The sequence below is a fragment of the Musa acuminata genome, chromosome BXJ3-3 (assembly GCF_036884655.1).
Source record: "Musa acuminata AAA Group cultivar baxijiao chromosome BXJ3-3, Cavendish_Baxijiao_AAA, whole genome shotgun sequence".
In the NCBI taxonomy this organism is placed as follows: Eukaryota; Viridiplantae; Streptophyta; class Magnoliopsida; order Zingiberales; family Musaceae; genus Musa; species Musa acuminata.
In genome coordinates, this window is record NC_088351.1 from 5270981 (window position 1) to 5291365 (window position 20385).

Genomic DNA, 20385 nt, shown 5'->3' on the forward strand with positions numbered 1-20385 from the left:
CTAATACATACCACTCATATTGGGCAATACCATGATTTTTTTTTGTCACTCAATGACAGTATTTTTCTGGGTTTAAGATATGATACACAGCATCATTAATGTCATCAACTTCAAGATCATGTCATTATTAATACCCTTTCTCATAATAATTTGGTGGTCGTTCATAGAATGATAGCCTTACATAAGGAGTGTCGTTATTTTGATATCATGTTTAGCATTGTACATCTACTATTTGATGGTGGACAATAACTAATATATATCATCTAAAATACCGCACCACACTCAATGTAGATATACCAGCATCTCAACTCAAATATAATTATTCACGAAATAATCCGATTTCAAAATTGCTACTCAAGAAATATTCAAATTATCGCTCTTATAATTCATCAAATACTAGGAAAAGACAAACTAGTGATTAATAAACATAACAAAAAGGATAAACAAAGACAAAAAAGAAAATGTGGATTACAATAAACAGCAACAACATGCAAATTATTTAACTTGTATAATCTGATTTTTTTTTCTTTGTTAAGAGCACTAATAGCTAAGTTTGGGAAAAAAAAAATATTCAAGTTAAATAATTTGCATGAGACAAAATTTGCTCCTTGAAGGCTTACCATTTCTAATCTTGAAGAGTTCTAACCCAACAGAAAAGCATCTTAACCTTGAAGGATTGCACCACAATCATTGTGATGGTTAGATTAGAACACCACAAACTTAGCTCGGTGAGTCGAAAATGGTTGCCTTTTCCTGCTGTCTTGGTGTACCGAGTATTTCTTGGGTTGGATCACGTATAAAACATTCTCACTGAGATTAACACTTAGCATGATAAAGCTAACTGTCCCATTATTTGCAGAAGCTCTCTGGCTAACCTGTCATCACAAGGTGACCAGCTACAGCAGAAATATACTACTGATTCACCTACACCATTCTCCTTTTTCCTGTAGGAACAATGTTCATTTGAACAAACACAGACATGAAAGGTATGCAACTGCAGAGAATCAGAGGCAATTTGGATATCTTTGCATTCAGTTCTGGTTTCCAATTCTGACAGCAAAATGTGAAGGAGAGTATTGTTGGCTGTGGCAAGCCTGTCTTCTGTTGCCAGACATCTCGGCACATCAACCCTCGTAATAGAACTCTCATGACAGTGTGTAGTATTTGCTTCATTTGATAAATGCTCCATCCTAGTAACTTCCACAGGACAGCAAAAAGCAAACCTGACTTGATGCTCTTTCACTCCGAGGGTACAAAGAATCTCATTCTCATGGATGAGCTTTGCAGTTTTGGTTTTCTCCATAAGAAGGATGCCTTCTGCAGTTGTATCCTCTCTTGCCAACTTTATTATTTCATTATCCTTGGAACTAGAGTCTGAAATGGACACACAGCTGTTTTTTACATTACTGAGCATAGCACTGGAACAGCTCCTGATGAACTTCTTTGTGACGTCAATTTTCACATTTTGGGTTGTGGAAATCAGCAGTTTCTCATTGTTTGCCGGATAATAGCACTGGATTCCCAGCTCAGATTGGATCCTTTCTTTTAGCAAGGCCATTTTAGGCCTTTCTCCATGCACAAGTATCACATGTTTTGGAGACAGATACTCGATGAGATCCATGATCCCTTTGGCATCAGTGTGAGGACTAAAAGACAGCTGATGGATCTGCATAAAAGGAACATTAATATGAGATCATCAAAGGATTTAAAGGAAAAGAAAATCAATAAGAATCCAAAGGCATCAGGCATCAGGAACAACAACCGGAATATTATGCTGAAAAAAAGAAAAGGTTCTCACAAAGGTGCCTAAGGTGAACTAAACTTTTTTTTCTCACAAATATCCCAGCTAAGTATCAAAGTATCAATAGGGCAAACAAATCAACAAATAGGAAGAACATCAACAAGAATAAGCAACATATAATGCATAAAATAAACGAGGAAAGGAAGATAAAATAGTTCGACAAGATAAGTCTTAAGTATTCTGCATGCATAAGCAATAAAGAAAATATATTATGTGTGATGCTATATTATTCATATGCAAACTAATTCCAATAGTTTTATTAAAAGGCCATTTCTACTATGAATGTCTTCATAAACTATATCTTCTAGTTATAGAAAATAACTGCAGCTCAACTGGGACTAAAATTTAATTTTAAATTAAGACTTGGTACCAAACAAGTGCACAGCCTGACTTGCCTTATGCTTAACACACGGTAGCCTATGAATAAGAAGACTTTGCTCAAGATGGGAACACAGGGTAAAAGCTTACAGCACAGTGAAAAGATTTTGGAGTTCAACCAATAACATGAATAATTCAAAGTTTAAAGATAATACTCCGACTTGTGGGAGATGCACTCCAAGGTTACTTCAGAAAGATGTTCAAATTGTGGGAAATCTAAAGACTTTTTTTTTTAGGAGAATAAATCAAATCCACAAAACAAAAAACACAAATCTGCATTGATTTAAATACTTGATTAGTTCAAGAAAATCCATATCACAAAGATGGAAGTTCAAGTAAACATATCATCCTGATTAGGGCTTAGTGCATGTACTAGTGTTCGCATTGAAAATTTTCAAATGTTTGCACTTTAGACCAAAGAAAAGGAAGTTGAGTGAGTACAACAATGTACAAAGAGCCTGCCCAAGTCCCACTAAATCCCAAGAAAAAAATAGTTGTTCTGCCAAACTGGTACCTTACACATTTGTCAAGGTGCAAACCTAGATGATCTATACTGGACAATTATGACAGTTCTGAGTACAAAGAAGAAGGTGACGGTGAACAAAAGGCAAAAGATGTCAAGAGCAAACTAGGAAACTAAGGGCGGTACAGTTGGTCGAGTAAAACTGCAATGGCACCCATGTAAGGTGTAGATGAAGATGTTATTCAAACACTATATCCTGTCGATGTGCTAAAGAGCAGTCTGGTCACTAAGAGAACCAACAGGAGACCAAAGCCCATTTCAAGATTACGAGGGCACAAAACCAAATCACGATCATGTAGGGTAAAGAAACATGTTATAAGAACAACAAATCCAGAAGGAAAAAATGGTGCAAAGTTTGTTTACAATTGTGGCTTTTAGGATGTGCAAAGGCTTGCTTCCTGCAGCACCTTAAAGTTATGATTTTCTTTGCTTGTCAAGCAGATATAAAAAAGGCATAGCACAGTTTCTTTGACCATGAAAACACATGCTTTACTAAATACTTTGGAAAACTACAAATTTCACTATATGATTTTGAGGCTTATCTCCTTGAAAATATGTACCATGGATAGTAAGTACTCCAAAGAACAAAACTTCTAAAACCTTTATTTGTATAGCCTGCTAAATTTATGACAAACAAAGTTACTAAAGAAATCTTTTCATTATTATTGAACAATAATCATAGTGAGAAGCATGGTGGGCAGATACAGCAAGAATATGAGAAGAACCAAAAATTGAAAAGTATCAACACTGCATCAAAACCTGACATCTGACGTCAACGTAGGTATCTTTGTCCAAATCAATCTTGGTTGGTTTGCCAGACATCAGCTTATGCCCTATGGTGCCAGCAACACAGTATCTGCAAGGAGATGAAATTTTCATTTGACAAGCATAAAAAAGATGTAATTAGTGTTACTTCAAAATTAGAGGATGACTGGCAATTGAGATGCAATACACAACCAGCACCTGCAACTAGTCAAACTCCGCTAACTTTGTTTTATTAGAGCTTTAGTATGCCCACATTTAATTGACGAAAATCACAAGCACATATTCAATTTTAATCACCCAGTGGATCATAAAGAAATAAAAGTTAAAGCATACCAAAATGAAACTGAACCCTTTCAGATGGTTACCAAGGACAATATTCTGCCACATGAACCAAGGTCTTTAAACTATGAAATTCCTTTACATCTATAACATAAATGACACTGAGGACATAAATTTTGAACTGCCTTTGCTGGGATTCCATTGAGATCTCAACGACTAACCCAACACATTATCAATGATTTCGCCCAGCCAGCCTTTACAAGAGACTTACTTGACTCCACTGAATCATGAGTTCATTACTATTGTACAACTACAAATGAGGAAGAATAGATTTACTATAGTAATAACAGGCAGAAAAAACATTAGGACTTAGAATACCCTAAAATATCTTTCTTGACATGTATTAGTGGAGATAAGATGGAAGCAAAATGTGTGAATGAGCACTGTTTTTCTTTGACAGATAGAAAAAGGAAAAAAGAACAATCATGACTTCAATGTTCTTGGATACTCTTAATATTTACTGCTTCCATTACCGTAGTAGCTGATTTAGGCAATAATTCATTAGAAGATTCTGGTAAATACAAATTTATACTGTAGGGAGATTTAGAACAAGCAATTTGTCTACCAAGATAAAAAATTAGAATGAAAGGTACGGTTGAACTATTGTGATATAATAGTACCCAGGAAGTGTAACCAGGTTTAGCTCAGATGGAGCCCATTGCTTGAAAACCTCAAGGGAAAATCCACCACTAATCATCCCCGGCGTTGCAAAAAGAACACATGGTCCAGGTGCATTTATAAGAGACCGATCAAAAGGGCACACTGTATGATCACAAACGACAAGAACAATGTTAATACCTGAAAGAAAATAAGAAAAGTAATCACTCAAAAGGACGTCAGTTCACATGCAAATTGATGATTCTTATTTACATGATACCAGATCAATAAGAGAGCTGACAAGCAACACATTTGTCAATTACTTGAATATTGTTTAGTCTTTATTATGTGTCCTATGCAAATAACTTGTAAGATACCATGTCTCCTATCTAAATGTTAACTCATAACCTGAATTTCCATATATGATATGCACACAGGAACTCAAAATACAAAAACAATCTAAAAGCAAAATGCTCAAAAGCAAAAGATATTACATTACGATAATTCTATATCACCAGAGGTTTCTAGGAGATGGCATGCGAATCAGTAAATTGCAAATCCTTTTCATTAGCAAGCAGTCAGCTTTAAGCAGCTTATGTAATAGTTGTATACTCATGCGATGAGGTGCACTCCTCTGTTTGGTCTTACACAACTGCCTAGGAGGACCTTCGGCGAAATGGTATTTGTCATGGTTAAACAACAATTCTCTTTGGCGAGAATGACTTGCCTCCAAAAATAAGCTGCGAGCATAAGTCAGTTAACTTCAGCTGCAGCTGGCAAAGCCTAAGTATTCTGATTTCAACTAATTGGATTATGGTTTCCAAAATCAACGAACTTCATGTTTTGAATTATTATACTCATGTTTACAAAATGTACAGAACAATGTTTGTCTATACACAAAGTTTTGACACAATAGGCACCAAGCTAAACAAATTTTAATTTACTTCCCATGTCAAAAGGAGTCCAAACACTTCATGCCTATCTATGTGGTATTCATGTTTCATGAGTACCAATTGGCATGTGACTCAACACATAAAAGGGATAAATCAACTCATTATGCATGATATGTTGTTATGGATAAATCTATAAACAGGATGTTCGATATAATGATTATGTATGTCCTTGTCTTTCGATTTTGTTCATGCTTTGCACAATATGTAAAGGGCTTGTATTAGGCTTGACAGTCCCATTTTGATTAGCTTTTGTGGTCGTTTTAGACTTGTAAGCGCAGGTTATGTACAATCATCGTGCAAAGGTAAAATTGACTAGAAATAGGCATCCAGGCAGTCATTTTGGAGATTTTCTAGCTCCGCAAGGTGGTGCGAAGTGTCAGCTAGCACAGCATCCAGAAACTACCCGGGTGGTGCATGGTTGGATCTGGATGAGCATTTGGGATAGTGTCTAGAGCTAGTTCACGGTCTTGTTCCACAATAGTATTATGTGGGCGCTTGTGGGGACTTTTGACCACAACGGACAATCTTGGACCCTTTGTCACGCGACAGTTCAAAGCTTGCAAAATCTATATTTGTAATTTATATTGTCTATCAAGTGTTTCCTGAAATGGCTACTTGTTGGATCCCGAGTTAAATGCTTCTTTAAACTTGTCTTCTCTTTGGCAGGTCCTTAAGGGACCATAAGAGGTTTCGGGGAGGCTAATCATTTGCAAACGAACACACAAACGTGTCGTACAACTTAGGCAAAGCCAACTAAGTCCATGATAGTATGGCACACAACATGCAGCACAGAGGAGAACCAACTCTTCAAGCAATCTAGCAATTGTGGTTGCACATCATGTCATTTGGTTTAAGATGTGATTAATAAATTTCATCTTTGATCTCAAATTGTAATTGATACATTTCATTCTTACCTCAAATTGTCAACAATTCATTAGTATTATATTCAAGTTGTCAAATCGACTATCTTTGATCCTGAAGTATGAGATCCTATGCTGTCAGTTTATATTGCCAAGGTCATGTTAAAGACATGCACAGAGGCTAATGGATCTAAAAGGATCATAGTAAAGAGTAAGGCTGCTTTACATCGAAACTTCAAGGGCCGGTCGGTCTTCAGCAATGCTTTAAAAGGGTGATGCAGCTAAGAACAGCAGGTACCCAACTCGTGGACGCTTGGAATTGCTTATTTAATTTTCAGCACAAAAGAAGTGGAGTTAGAAGCTGGTATAATGATCAGAATAGCAAGATTGACAGCTTTTTGGTCATTTCCAGCAGGACTGCTATATAATCAGCCAATATAGGAAGACAAAGGAAATAGAGAAGATTGGAACTGAGAAAAGAAAAGGATAACGATCGATTGAGACGGTTGGTGGGCACGAGAAAACAAGGAACCTCCATTATTGAATTCAAAGTACACTAACCTCCATTATTGAAAACAAGAAATTGGTGTTCTCTCTTAATAGAAGCAAAAGATCGGGATATGAACAACGATTAGGACACTAACTACTCTAAAAGGAAACCAATTAGAGACCTAGCATAGTCATCGAATCAAGTTTTATCTTATTTCCAAACTATGACAAGGAGGCAAGTTTACTCAAATCTGCCTAATTCTATTTTCTAATATATAAGACTCCAATCTAAACTTTCATATATTGAAATACAAAAATATATAACAAAAATTAATGAAAATGAGGTAGAGGCTGAGAAGGAAAGGAGGCAAAGAAGGAGAAGGAAAGGAGGAGAACTACCCATCTGATGGTCGAGGGTGGCAAGTGACAAACGATGAGCCTGCTACACCAGGTGGTTTCCAAGTTGCATATGCAACTTGCATGAAAAACCCAAAGTACCTTTTTATATTTTCAAGAATTAAACCAGACCAGACCACCCCTTTCAGATGCTTCCCATGGAGAAATCTAGAAATACACTTCTATTATATGTGCTTGAGATTAGATCGAGCTTCCTATAATATCTATCATTCTAATTAGATTCTAAAAATTCTAATCATAATTTTAAAAATCAGCTACCTAAATTAGGATCACCAATAGATGTGATTGGCAATAGACAACACCAAATTGCGTAAAACTCTGTACTTCAGAATTTTGCTGTTAGAACACCTCAAAGAGGTGTATTGAAGTATCTAGTTCAAGTCTGTAGCAGCACCTGCTGTTTGTTTAAAATTGTTCAACATCGTTAATGTCGATCCCATGTCTGATGAAAAAGGTGGATGATTATATTTGGCCCCTGCCAGTCAACACCAAATTTTATCATACTGGCAATTCACAAACTTACTATTCATACACAAGATAGACCCCCTGGTTAATGTTATTTAGTGATAATATTGTTTTGATTGATGATAAATGAGATGGGATCAATGGGATTGATTGTGAACTTGAGCTATCGACAATCTTAGAAACTAAAATCTTAGGTTAAGTAGATCTCAGATCAAATATATGAAATGCAATTTTAGTGATACCTAAAAAAAACTAATGTGTATTGAAATGGATGGACAAAAAATTTTCATATGTGAAAGATTTAGGTTTTATTCCATAGGAAGGAGAGAGTGACAGAGATTATTGATAGAGTAAAAGTTGGGTGATTAAAGCAAAGAAAATCTTGGAAGCTTTATACCGCCAGTGGGTGCCTCTTAGACTAAAAGTAAACTATCTGTTAGGCCTGTAATATTTTGTAGACGAGAGTGTTGGGCAGGAAAATGTCAAGGTGGATATACAGGATTACTGAAAAGATAGAATAAGAAATGTTTTCATTTCTAAACAATTAGGTGTCGCCTTGATAAACTATAAGATAAGGAAAATTTCTCTAACATGGAATGAGCATGTTCAAAGGAAACTTTTAAATGTTATTAGATGAAGTGAGTCAATTATGATTAGTCATACGAGCAGAGATAGAGGGAGATTTAAGATAACTTTATCAAAAACAATGAAAAACTAATTCAATGTTCATGAATCTTCATGTAACCTGAGATATTGCCTTATAAGAGCTGCATAACAGAAAAAGATTCACGTGGTAGACCTTAAATAGTTCAGACATTATACCTTGTTGTTGCACCACTTAAATTGGTAAGGATTGACTAATCTAGGTAACGGATGTCCAATCCAAGATAATGTATATGCAAGAAGAAAGCAAAAAAGAGAAGAGGAAGAAGAGAAGTAGAAGAGAGAAGGGGAAGATAGAGAAAAGGAGACTTAAGATGCATTTAAGGGGAAAAAACAATTTTGCTTTGGGAAATTGCATTTAGGAAAGAACGTATTATTTGATAACCATCAAGTTTTATGTTCTGGTGAAGCCTCTAGAAAGCTTGTTGCGTGTACAATATAATAAATTACAAGTAATGGATAACTGCCCTTGTAGATTAGCATATATGAGTGTAAAACTTATCTGCTAATGATAAGCAACCTAACTGAGTAAATTTAAAAATACATTTAAAACAATTAATATTGTCAATGACTGTTATCATGTCCAGTTATTTCAGACATTCTCATGGAGCACTTTGTAAGGATCAATAATAAATTACAATTTAGCTACTTGAGCAGGTACCATGTTTGAAGTCAAATGTATTGCGTACTGATGAAGTATCTTTGATCTTTTGGCTGGTCCATCCAATGAGCATCTTATAATACATATTTGCTTGTATTGTCAAGCCTAGCAAGTATTGAGAGAAACAGTAGTCAGAAGCATTGGATGGTTGAATAAAAGCTCAAATGTATGTTGCTTACAACATGAAAATTAAAAATAAAAATTGTATTTGACAACAATTGAACTAATCCAGTATTGAGAATCTAGCATCTTGTGATAGCCTTTCTTTCATGCTTAAGTTATGGCATGCATGGATATTGGACACCTAAACAATAGTTCATTGAATGACATGAACAGCTGTCATTGATAGTTCTTATGATGTTTAACTTAAAAATAACAGCTGCATCAAAGCCAAAAAAAATGATATATACATGCAATCCTTTTAGTTGACTCACTCTTGCTTCAAACATTTGCTATATACATTTGCTCAAACTAAGACTAACTCCGTATGATCATCGAATAGAGAGTACAGGAACTGCTTTCAAACATATCAAGCATGAAAGAAGACATAGATAATCTTCACTATAAAATTGCAACTGAAAGAATAAAATAACTAAATAAAACAACTAACATAAACATACCAGCAGAGAAGTAGATAGGAACCTTTAAGTTCATACGTTCCCAGTAATCATCCAACAAAATGCAGAGTTCCTAGCACACAGAACTTGTCAACAACAATTTTTCGCATGGACTAGGATTTACATGTTATGCATGTGTTGACTAGAGTGTGCATCATTGTGTTATATCCAAGCAATGTCGGGTGTGCAATACTGCACCAGATCTAAGCCATCGGATATGCATAATTGCACTACATCCATTCCATGTCAGTCATTCACCATCAGGTGTCGTTGGGCAAAGCATGGTCGTCAGAACTACTTCATGACATCCAGCATGTTAGCTATTATCAGCATGCCTCTTGTAAATGAACTTGCATAAAATTATCCTGACAGTTCCTTGCTCATGGTACATGCTGGAGACCAGACCAGCAAAGAGGTGGCAGCCTCAGGACTTTTAAGCCTAAGTCATATATTAGGAGGTGATTAAGCAAGTATTGAATAAACACAAGCAAGAGTACAGGGAAATGCACGTCAAATGTTTAGAGAAATCATTTTTCTCAAACAAATGATATGGTCAAAAAAGTAGGCACTATGCAGCATATTTTTCTATCTCATCCATGATTGTCAAGTTTTTAATGTTCTGTCAAGAAGCTTCCATAATCATGGTGAATGTACTCTGCATATGTCATATGTGCATCTTCTCCTGCAGTCTCCATAGTCCCGCATAATGTCCACATATTAAAATGATCTTTTATGAAAATTAGGAAGACATTTCACTAATGACAATGAGAACCCATTTTCTAAAAACTCTTTTAACTTCATAAAACATAGGTGTGGTTTTGGGTCTTGTAAAAAAGAATTAATAACAATAAAAAACTTTGACTTAAAGATTTATTTAACTCAGGATTCCGCTAATTATCGTCTGTAGGACCAGAAAATGCTTGATACCATATCATCATATCCAATTTGTGAATTTTTGAGTATCTGTCTGAGTTTTTTGTTACCAACAAAGGATCTAGGCAGCTTCCTTTCAAGTCAAAATCACCTGATCTTGGGATGCTCATCAAATAATGAGAATAAAGACTAAATGCTTCCTACGATAATATTACTACTAATTTTAAATCTAAAGTATGAGAGGTCCAAAGCTGTCTCAAGAAATTTAAGCTTCAAAAAGTCAAGATAATACAAAATTATAAATAATAGTTGGCAGTTCAAGATTTATATGCTTAAAATAGCCAAGATTATATGAAATTTTAAAGTAGAATTGGTCTTTTGGAGAAAAACCGGACAAGCATTAGGACAAGTTTTGAAAAGGAAACAAAAGTAACAGTGAGACTTTAAGGACATATGATTTATTCCATATTCTAGAGGAACAATAAGTTTCAAAAACATTAAAAAAGAATAAACATGGCAAAAGTCTTGTTTAAAAGTAGGAAGAAAGATTAAACAAACAAACATTTGTATTCACCAATACCTGTGCTCTCCCCAAGGCAAATGTTGGGATCAGAACTTTACCACCTCCAGCAACACATTTGTGGACCTAATAAGCAGGATAGAAGTATTAGCAGCCAAGATTATGTGCTAAAAATGGAAAAAGAAGCAACAACATCAATCACATTAAAGAAAACCAGAACTCTAGATGGTCAAACTAGTGTCATCATAACTTCTGGTTCTTGATGCACTAAGATGCTACATGGGATGGTCATATCTAGTAATATGTTACATTTTAATCTATTATTTTATTGACTGCTCCTCCTTGATATCCAACTCATACGACAGAAGATATTTTTTTCTAACTCTTTGCATCTAATATTTGTCAACAACTTCAAAAAAATTAATCAAATGCAATAATCCATCTCTAGAATTAGTGCAATGTAAATGAACTTTAGAATAGTGATTTTTTTCTAAAAAGAAAGTGCTTTTATTCATGATATCAAGTAAGAAATTTCGAAGAGTTCACAGGGAAAACAGCTGAAGGTCAGCCATGCAACAGAAAAAGATCTTGGCATATATTCTCAAGCAGTAAGCCAGAATTACAAATAGACCAATTTCAAAAGTGATTTAAAACAATATAAAAGTGGACAGTTATCTATGAGGGACTCTTCCTGCCTAATTAGTGAATAAGTAGCAGAATGAAAGGAAAAGAGCAAAAGAAGAAGAATGGAACAAATAAACAACAGTTATTCTCTCAGATCCTCATCATTGTCATTCTGACTTAGCAGCAATTTGGGTTAACAATGTATATATACTGTTCCTATCTCTTGCTTCGATGGTTGTATCAATTAACAGTATATGATAGATTAATCGGCTATTAGGTCAGTTGACCATAATGATTTATGGTAAGAACCAAGGAACTAAAACAATTTTGACATTATTCTACAAAATATGAATACCAATAAAATCTCCCTTATGTGCATGCAGAAAGCCAAGACATACCGCCCTTAAGAACTCCCTTTCCCGTGCATACTTTGAGTCACGTATGGTTGTTGCATATGTGGATCTGTAAATGAGATAAACCAATGAAAAAATATAATTAGAAAACAAAAATAAAAGAAAAAACTTCTGAAAAATTACAAAAAAAGACATTATGCCATGACTTATACAGTGCAGGTGAGGACCATAAAATACATCATATAAATAATATTAAAAGGATTATTATGAATGAAGCCAACAACAGTATAACTAAACAAATTTTCTGTCTTGCCTTGTTTTTACTAGGTAAGCAACTTCAAAGTTCAAACAACCATGAACTTCAGATTGGTTTTCTGACTCATGCAACACAAGTGAAGTCACCCAAAGACTTGATTCTCTATTCATCTTGTTCCTGCTTGGAGAAGCTTGATAATTATTTTCTATCTGTAAGTTCATATTATGTGGCCAATAAGACAAGTCGACCACCAACCAATTGATTTCCACTCTACATTATTTGGTATATTACTTGACTTTTCCAATAATCACCGTGTATAACTTCTACAAAGATTAAATCCTTAAGCTAACCCAATGTATTCAGGTTTGGCTAGCCAAAATTGAGTTGGTATGTTGACTAAAGCCTAAATCATAATACCATATTCCAAAACATTCTACGCATCTTCTCCATGAGTTCTTTAAGCAATATACCATATGATAGGGTGAAAGCATTAGTCAGTAAACTTAAGGCACTTGGGATAAGCTTGCATAAGATACTGCAAAATGAATATAACTGCTGCTCCAAGGAGTAGACTATTCCTAGATTTAAGCACTCATGGATTCAGTTGCTAAGAGAATAACAAAACAATATTAGTTTCATTGTGCTATTGGTGATTTTAGTCATCGTGAACATTCTCACCACTCACCAGACTCACCACAAGTTTTTATTTTCTTTCCCAGAGAATCCATTTGCGATTTAATTATTCCCTTCTCTCCTTGCCAACTAATGTAATTTTCTCTTGTATGTAAACATTAATCCTCGATTACTTGCACAGTGTTTGTATGCAACTCAGATCATTAATTAACTCTAGTCTTCTTGTTTTCATCCTCTAATTCCTACTTGCCACACATAACACACTTGCAATCCAGATGGAACCCGAGCCATATCCATCTTGCACTAGGGAAGTTTCAATAACAAAAATGGATTTTGAGACAGATATATGAAGGATACACATTCACATAATCATATATGATAGAAAATGGATTGGGATGGATAGCATGGACAACATTGTACCCTGGCCTTGCATCCAAAAGTTACTTGTTAACAGATGATGTTGCACTTATACAAAGGAAAATGATGAAAGAAGAAATACACGTATATGCTCCATACTCAGTTACAAGAAGGTCCAATTGTAAGCGATCAATATGAGCTGCCCCAAGATGTCGATCAGGTGTCATATTATAATCCCCAGTATAGACAATAGTGTTCTCTCCAACCTTTGCATAAATCATTGCAGCTCCAAGGACCTTACATGTATACATAGAATACAAAAGGATTATAGGCAATATACAATACAGTGACAGAAGAAATTTATAGAAGAACAAAAAGGCAAGTATGCAAGCATTCAAGCAACTAAAGAAGAAGAGATAATTTTGATTTTTATCACATGGACAAGGAATGAAGAAACAAAGAAGCATATCTAAGACAAACAGTATAGTTCAAGGACATGTAGCATTAGCAATATGCTGAAGAAGAAAAAGAAACAAAAAGGGAGCAGCTCATAGAAGACACTAAAATCCCATGTAAAAGTAGCTAAAATGTTAGATAATTTCACTTTCATTTTTTTGTACAAAGGAAATGTCACAATAGTATGTAAAGCTGAAATTCAAATGAATCCAAAGTATTCCAAACAGTGTCCATATATTGGTTTGAACCAGACCCATACCAGTTCAGGAAAGGACTGTTACATTGGGACGAACTGAACTCGTACTGATCTAGCCAAAGGCTAGTACAGGTCCAGTAACCGAGACTTTGAACCTTCCTTGAGATATTGATCAACCATCAATTATGTTTCAATTTTCAAGTACTAAAAATTGTTCTTTGTCAAGTTGGAAAATCATTCTCTTATATGCTCCACGTGCATTGAACAAGATCTTAAAAATTCAACAGAAATAGACAATCAGTATATAAATCATTAAAAAAATCAACAAGATACTTGCTATTTGAAGCTGATAAAAACCCTGCAAGCATCCAGGTTTTTGCCATTTGAAAATGTTTTGTTGTGCCAAATGAAAAGGTCAGAAGCAAAACTATAGAAATGAGAACAATCAAAGCCTGGGAATTGGTGAAAAGTTCTCATATCTTTTCTAAGTTAGTATATAGAAGACATATTCAAATAAAATAAGTTCTAAAAGATATTTACAACAAGAAATTCATGTTATATGTGTGCCCATGTTTACTAAAATAGAAACAGATTCCTGCCAGGTTGGGTTACATTTCTATTCCAAAATTGCTAGCTCAACAAATTCTTTTCCTGTTTGTGTGTATGCTTGTGTCTGGGGAGAAGGAATAGAGTTTTGATTGATGTTACAATGCAAAAAGTAAAATGAAAAAGTATTTTCCTGTATCCCTTTATATTTTTAACTTAAGAAACCAATACAATTAACAGATAAATGTTTCAGGAATCTTATTTTGATGTTTATTATAATTTAGAATACAACATTTAAAAATATATATATGTTCTTGAAGCAGTCCTAGATAGAATATTTTCCAACTAAAATGGGAACACCCAGTATACATGGCTCTTGTCAATGCATGGTTTAGGGAAAATGAAATATTAAAAAAGACTAGAATAAGCACACTTTAATCGCTGCCATCTGTAATGTGAAACACATTATATGAACTATGAAGAGCTAAAGAACAAATTACATGTCCTGCATAGTAGGCACGAATCTCAAGATCCTTGTCAACTTGAACTGTTTGTTTCAAGTCCAATGGCGTAACTGCATGGAAAAATTCATGCAATCTCTTAATAAGCATAGAAGTAGCACTATGCATGTATTTTTGAGAAGATCAACAGGAAAAATTTAGTCAATAGCAATAAAATATTCTGATTTAGTGCTACCTTAAAACCACAAGAGGTGGGAGAAGTAAAAAAAAACAGCAGAAACTCATCAACCAGAAAACAACATAGGAGAGTGCTACTACTACAACAAAAATAAGTTTTAGCCCCCATCTATTAGGATTAGCTATAAAGATCTTTCCAATTACTGAGCGCTTATAAGGGTAATACTAATCAAACTAAGATGGTCATCAACATAGGTTGGAAAGGTACATAACCACCAATATTTACTGGTCCCACTAGGTACTGATATCGAAACGTAAGCTAAATAAAGGTATATATCTATCCATTTTCATTTTTTTTTATTTTATTCAATATATCAGGCGAAGTTAGGAGACCACCAGTACATTAGGCCAACATTTAAATCCTTGCTAAGATCTATTTATCTCCTTTAATTGCTTCTAATAAACTTTGTTATGTATTCCTCTCAACATCATCATCTAAGCAAACTTAACTTTTTCAAAATTGTTTCCTAATTGTGCAACATTCAAATAGACAAAGCATAAAAAGATTTTAAAAGCACCTTATGTGATCATTTATACAGCCGCATATATGGTTTGCATAGTGAACTGCACTGCACATCAATTAAGCTTTTGTGTAAGGTGGTATCTTGCAAAGAGTGGTGGTGCCAAAGCACTAGTTAGCGATGGGAGCAGCAAAAGGTAATGAACCAGAAGAGGAAACGTTTTCCTTTGTTCAATGCAACCTTTTTCCTCTTTCCAAGTCTGGAACTAGAAGGGGAAAAGTTTTAACAATAAATGTGCAAAGGCAATGATAAAGGAGAAATAGTAACAATTTAGTTATCACAAAATTATCTAGCGAAAAAAAGAACCCTTTACTAACTACAGCCATATTGAGCTTGAATTTCGTACAAAATAGTTTGATATAAAAAGGAATGAATAACAACTAGGCAAAATTTAAATGTCATCATAAAGTCAACAGCAATTGGAAACAACAGCTGAAGCAAGTCACCGTTTTGAAAAATCCATTACTACTTCAAAAATAAAACATAAATTTTTTAATTATGTGGAATAAGGATAGTCCCTATAACAAAATCTGTCATGTCAAGACCACTAAGCATGAAATACACGTATGAAACCTATGTGTCTTTAGAGTTCTCACAGCATAAAAAAAAACTAAGCACACCTTTCTTCATACAATCCATAATGTGATCATATGTAAATTGTTCCTCCTCTCCTCGTCGATCTACCATAACCTTCCTATAATCTTCTAACATCAATGGGGCCAAAGCTTTTGTTGGATACTGTACAAACAAATGACAGAATCACTGTGATTTCAGCAGGCTAACCAAAATTAGTATATATAGTGATAAACAGAATTTCAAAGCTTATCTTATCCACAAGTAACTGCAAAAAAAACTAACTGAAAAAAAAACTATGTACAAGCTTTTCATAACCCAACATATTTGAGATGATGTAATCATATGCTCTAACCCAAATTGTAGTACAACTTACAAGTGCAAATTCTGACAATGGTTCAGATATCACAAATTAAATTGAATTGAGTATCACTCCTAAACACAAAATACTTTCATATATAACACACATACTGATGGGGTACCTTTCTTGATATAATTTAAAAAGGTCCATGTCTATCTCCATGAAATTTTCTGCACCACACGTCATATATGTCTTATCATACAGATTAGTCACCAGAAGGGAGCAAAGGTACATGCTGTGTGCTAAGCCAAACATAATGCCACAACACATACATAGACACATGCCAATAATAGCATGGAGTGACAGGGCAAAAGTGTTGTGGCAGATGGCACATAATATGTAACATAATGGCTGGAGAAACATACACCTATCATATTTTATTTCTACATAAATCATACCATTCCTTTCAATGCGATTAGATTGGGAGATTGCAACTTGCAGAATTCTCCTCTTACAGCTGAATACCAAAACATTTCCTTGTCTACAAATACTTCCCATAAATAGACCAATATCTACCTCCCAAATATTAATGCCTATATTCCTAATCACAATTTATTTGAATTCTAAATATTAGTTGAAAAATTACCCAATTGCCATTTTTCACATATGATATGTTAGCACCAATTAGTTCTAATCAAGGTTCGTCATACCACAACGTATCGCTCGGTACGTGCGGTATGTACCGATCCAACAAGTGACTGGTATAGACGGTACGTCAGTATGGCCCCATGTATCATGCGTCGGTATGCTTGGTACAATTCGATACATACAATATCGATAGCTAGTTGGTACGCTGGTATAAACCGGTAAAATGAACCATGGTTCTAATGTCACTAAATAAACTTATATATAGTCACTTTCAAAATTGAAATTTTCAATTTTGCACCCACAACCCTTATTCCATAAAGAGGAACCCACTATACTATGATCTCACTACAACAACATCCAAGGATGATCAAGCACACACAACCTTAGCCTCACCTGTAAAGAGACTATTATCATAAAATAAAGCCATGATCCTTCGATCACATTGGAGCTACTTTACCACTATGCCAAAACTTTCCCTTAATTCATAACATGAAAAATAGCAAGCGTTCCTTTTCTTTTAAAATATTATACTATGAATGGCCATTTTAATATATTTGGATAAACACCTTATTTGCTCGTGGTGACCTAGACTATAGTTTGATTGTGTTCTCTATAGGTGAGCATGCAGGACATCAAGAAATAACATAGTTAGGGACATCATCTTGTGTTTGAGACATCTGATGACAAGCATTTTTCAGTAATTCATTTCATAACTCTTACCATCTGTTACAGTTTTTACCAGTTGTTTTCAAGAAATGTGAATGGAACTCAATTGCACCATTCAGGATTATCAAAGATGCCACGACTCTTTTTAGTCAACCATGAGAAATTATAAGTATCCAAATTGTAGAATTTTGGATGCTTATATCAAAATTTTTGAATCTCAAGATAAAAACTACATACCAACACTTCGTTCTTTTCCCCTATGTGTTGTATTGTTTCTCTGTTCTTGCAGAAATACAAACTCAATGGCAATAAAAGTTTAACATAAAGTACAACAACATTCATAATTATAATTGTGATTGTTGTTCTACATGTACATTCTAGATTATTTCCATCAAGGATTAAGGTTCAGCTTGCCACCAACGTCAGTAACCTAATAGATGGGTATGGTATGAATACACCAAGCAGTATACCAAGTACCAACCTGTATTACCTAGTATCATGGCAAAAATAATAAAAAAATAAAATTAATGGTATTTGTTCTGGTATCAATTTATATTTCAATCTTGGTACTGATCAGACCTAGTAAATACCAATTCGTACCGATTGGTATGGTCGAGATTTGAAACATTGCTTTCCATTACTATAATTGTTATTACTGTTGTACATGTATCTTCTAGGAAAGAAGGATCTATATGTGAAATACAGGATAGGGTACCATGCTAAAAATGAAAGTATCCATTGTCAGAGCGTTTAACATCACTAGCATAACCAACTGACAAGCAATTTTGTAGAAGTTAAAGTTCTTGCATACTTACTGTCATGTAAATGGGCCCATGGTAGCCACAAACTTCTGTGAAATATGGAAGAGCACCAACATGATCCAGATGACTGGCATGGTAAAAAATATATTAATCTCATTATTACATATTGTAAGAAAGTGGAGATCAAAGCACAACTAATTATAAACCCAAGTCAGCCTAATAAGAAGCAAAATACCATATATGTTTAAGCACTTGCAGACAAGATTAAAATGACAGATCATAAGAGTTGGAATCTACAACCTTTTTTATCTTCTCTTCTAACACAGGTTGTCAGAAAGTACCTTTAGTCAAAGTACCTACTTCCATGCCTTGGCTGTAGCTTCTTTACATGAAATATGTCCAGTGCCTTGAAACAAATAATGCTTCTACTAAATAGTGTCACACAAAGCTTATATGTTGTTTACATCCAGCAATTAGGCTTCATGAGGATGAACGATATTTCATTTTCCACAGTTCAATGGTACAACTAAAAAGTAAAGTCATTAAAGCCTATGCTTCTGTTACCAATGCCATAAAATTTTGAGCCAATAATGACCTAAATGATCATGATGCCAGGACAAACAAGATAATAAAGCTAGGTTTCCTTAATGGCACATGAATGTTTCTGCTAAAAAAGTAGATAATTTACACAATTTGGAAAGTTATGCTTCTTCAAAATGGTTGCGCCATAAGTTCATTTTATGAATAAAATTTATAGTACACTAACATATATACGATGAAACTGAGATGTTGAATAAGTCTCCAGCAACAACTTTTCGGTGTAGGATTTCAAGTCTCTTGATGGGTAATACACAAAAATCCAAGAATAAAAATTTAAAAAGTGATCAAATGCTATAAAGTATAATTTCAAGCAATATTCATTAAAGAACAAGGTCAACCAAAAGATAGGAACGAAATGGAGAAATTGAAGGAATCATATTTCAAACACATTGTTCAAACAGGTGATTTGTAATAAAAATGAAAACAATGATCCATACGTAACATTCCAAAACGATTTGAAATAAGGAACTGCATTTTCCTAGGTGAAACATGATATATAGTAGCGACGACTTAAAAAGAATAAATGGCGTTACAGGTGCTAATCTTATTTCTGTGCCAATTACTACCTTTCAACATAAAGAACTTATTTTTGCTGATAATAACGGAAAACAAAACCCGAAATTGAATTTATCGACAGAGATGCTGTAGATATCCTACCATCAGTTTGTTCTTGTACTAACATCACAACTCTTGACCTTTTTACTCAAAGATGAAACGGAAAAAATGCACAAACGCGAAGCTAAAGAACACTTACAAGTGGGTGATGACCACGCAGGTGAGAGCGGAGTCGAAATCGCCGGTCTTGGAGATGAGAGAGAAATCAGGGAACCTGCGGCTATCCAGGTATCCCATGTGCATGCCACAGTCGAACATGATCCTCTTACCACCCATAGAGACCACGACGCAGCTCTTCCCCACCTCCTGCCCCGCCCCTATGAAGCAACCCGATCCACATTGAACCAAAGAAAAGAAGAGGAAAAAGAGAAATACCGATCGAAGGAGCCCAGGGTTACAATTATTACCTAAGACGAGGCATTCGATCCCCATGGATGACGTGACTCGTCCTCCCGTGGTAAACCCTAGAAGATCAGGGGTTTGGTCATCGAGGGTTTTAAATTGGTCCGGCTATTGTAGGCCGCGTGGAAATCGAATGAGAGAAAGCAACCCTCGTCCTCTCTACTCTCTCATGCACCCATAAGATCATTGAACAAGAAACGTGGGACCCTAACGAGGTTTCTTCCGCTACAGGTCGTTGGTAGACGTCTTGGCAGGTTT

General features: G+C 34.9%; 1 protein-coding gene across 1 annotated transcript; it reads right to left on the reverse strand.

Moving 5' to 3' along the window:
* Positions 1-362: 362 nt before the first annotated feature.
* Positions 363-20217, reverse strand: LOC103977585 (cleavage and polyadenylation specificity factor subunit 3-II). The gene is made up of 13 exons (XM_009393144.3): positions 20133-20217; positions 19865-20042; positions 18565-18637; positions 16182-16299; positions 14843-14916; positions 13304-13440; positions 11944-12007; positions 10982-11047; positions 9532-9601; positions 8912-9016; positions 4427-4568; positions 3462-3558; positions 363-1666 (listed from the first exon to the last, which is right to left on the reverse strand). The coding sequence occupies exons 1-13, from the start codon at positions 20155-20157 to the stop codon at positions 824-826; spliced, it is 1992 nt and encodes a 663-aa protein (XP_009391419.2). The 5' UTR covers positions 20158-20217; the 3' UTR covers positions 363-823.
* Between the last annotated feature and the right edge of the window lie 168 nt (positions 20218-20385).

Bases quoted from the DNA above. Each gene is read 5' to 3' on its own strand.
- LOC103977585 (XM_009393144.3), bottom strand. From the start codon at position 20,157: ATGGGGATCGAATGCCTCGTCTTAG. The intron at 12,008-13,303 runs GTATGGAGCATA...TCTCATTTACAG, and splicing joins TTGGACCTTCTTGTAACTGA to ATCCACATATGCAACAACCA. The intron at 1,667-3,461 runs GTTTTGATGCAG...CCTTTTATGCAG, and splicing joins ACGTTGACGTCAGATGTCAG to ATCCATCAGCTGTCTTTTAG.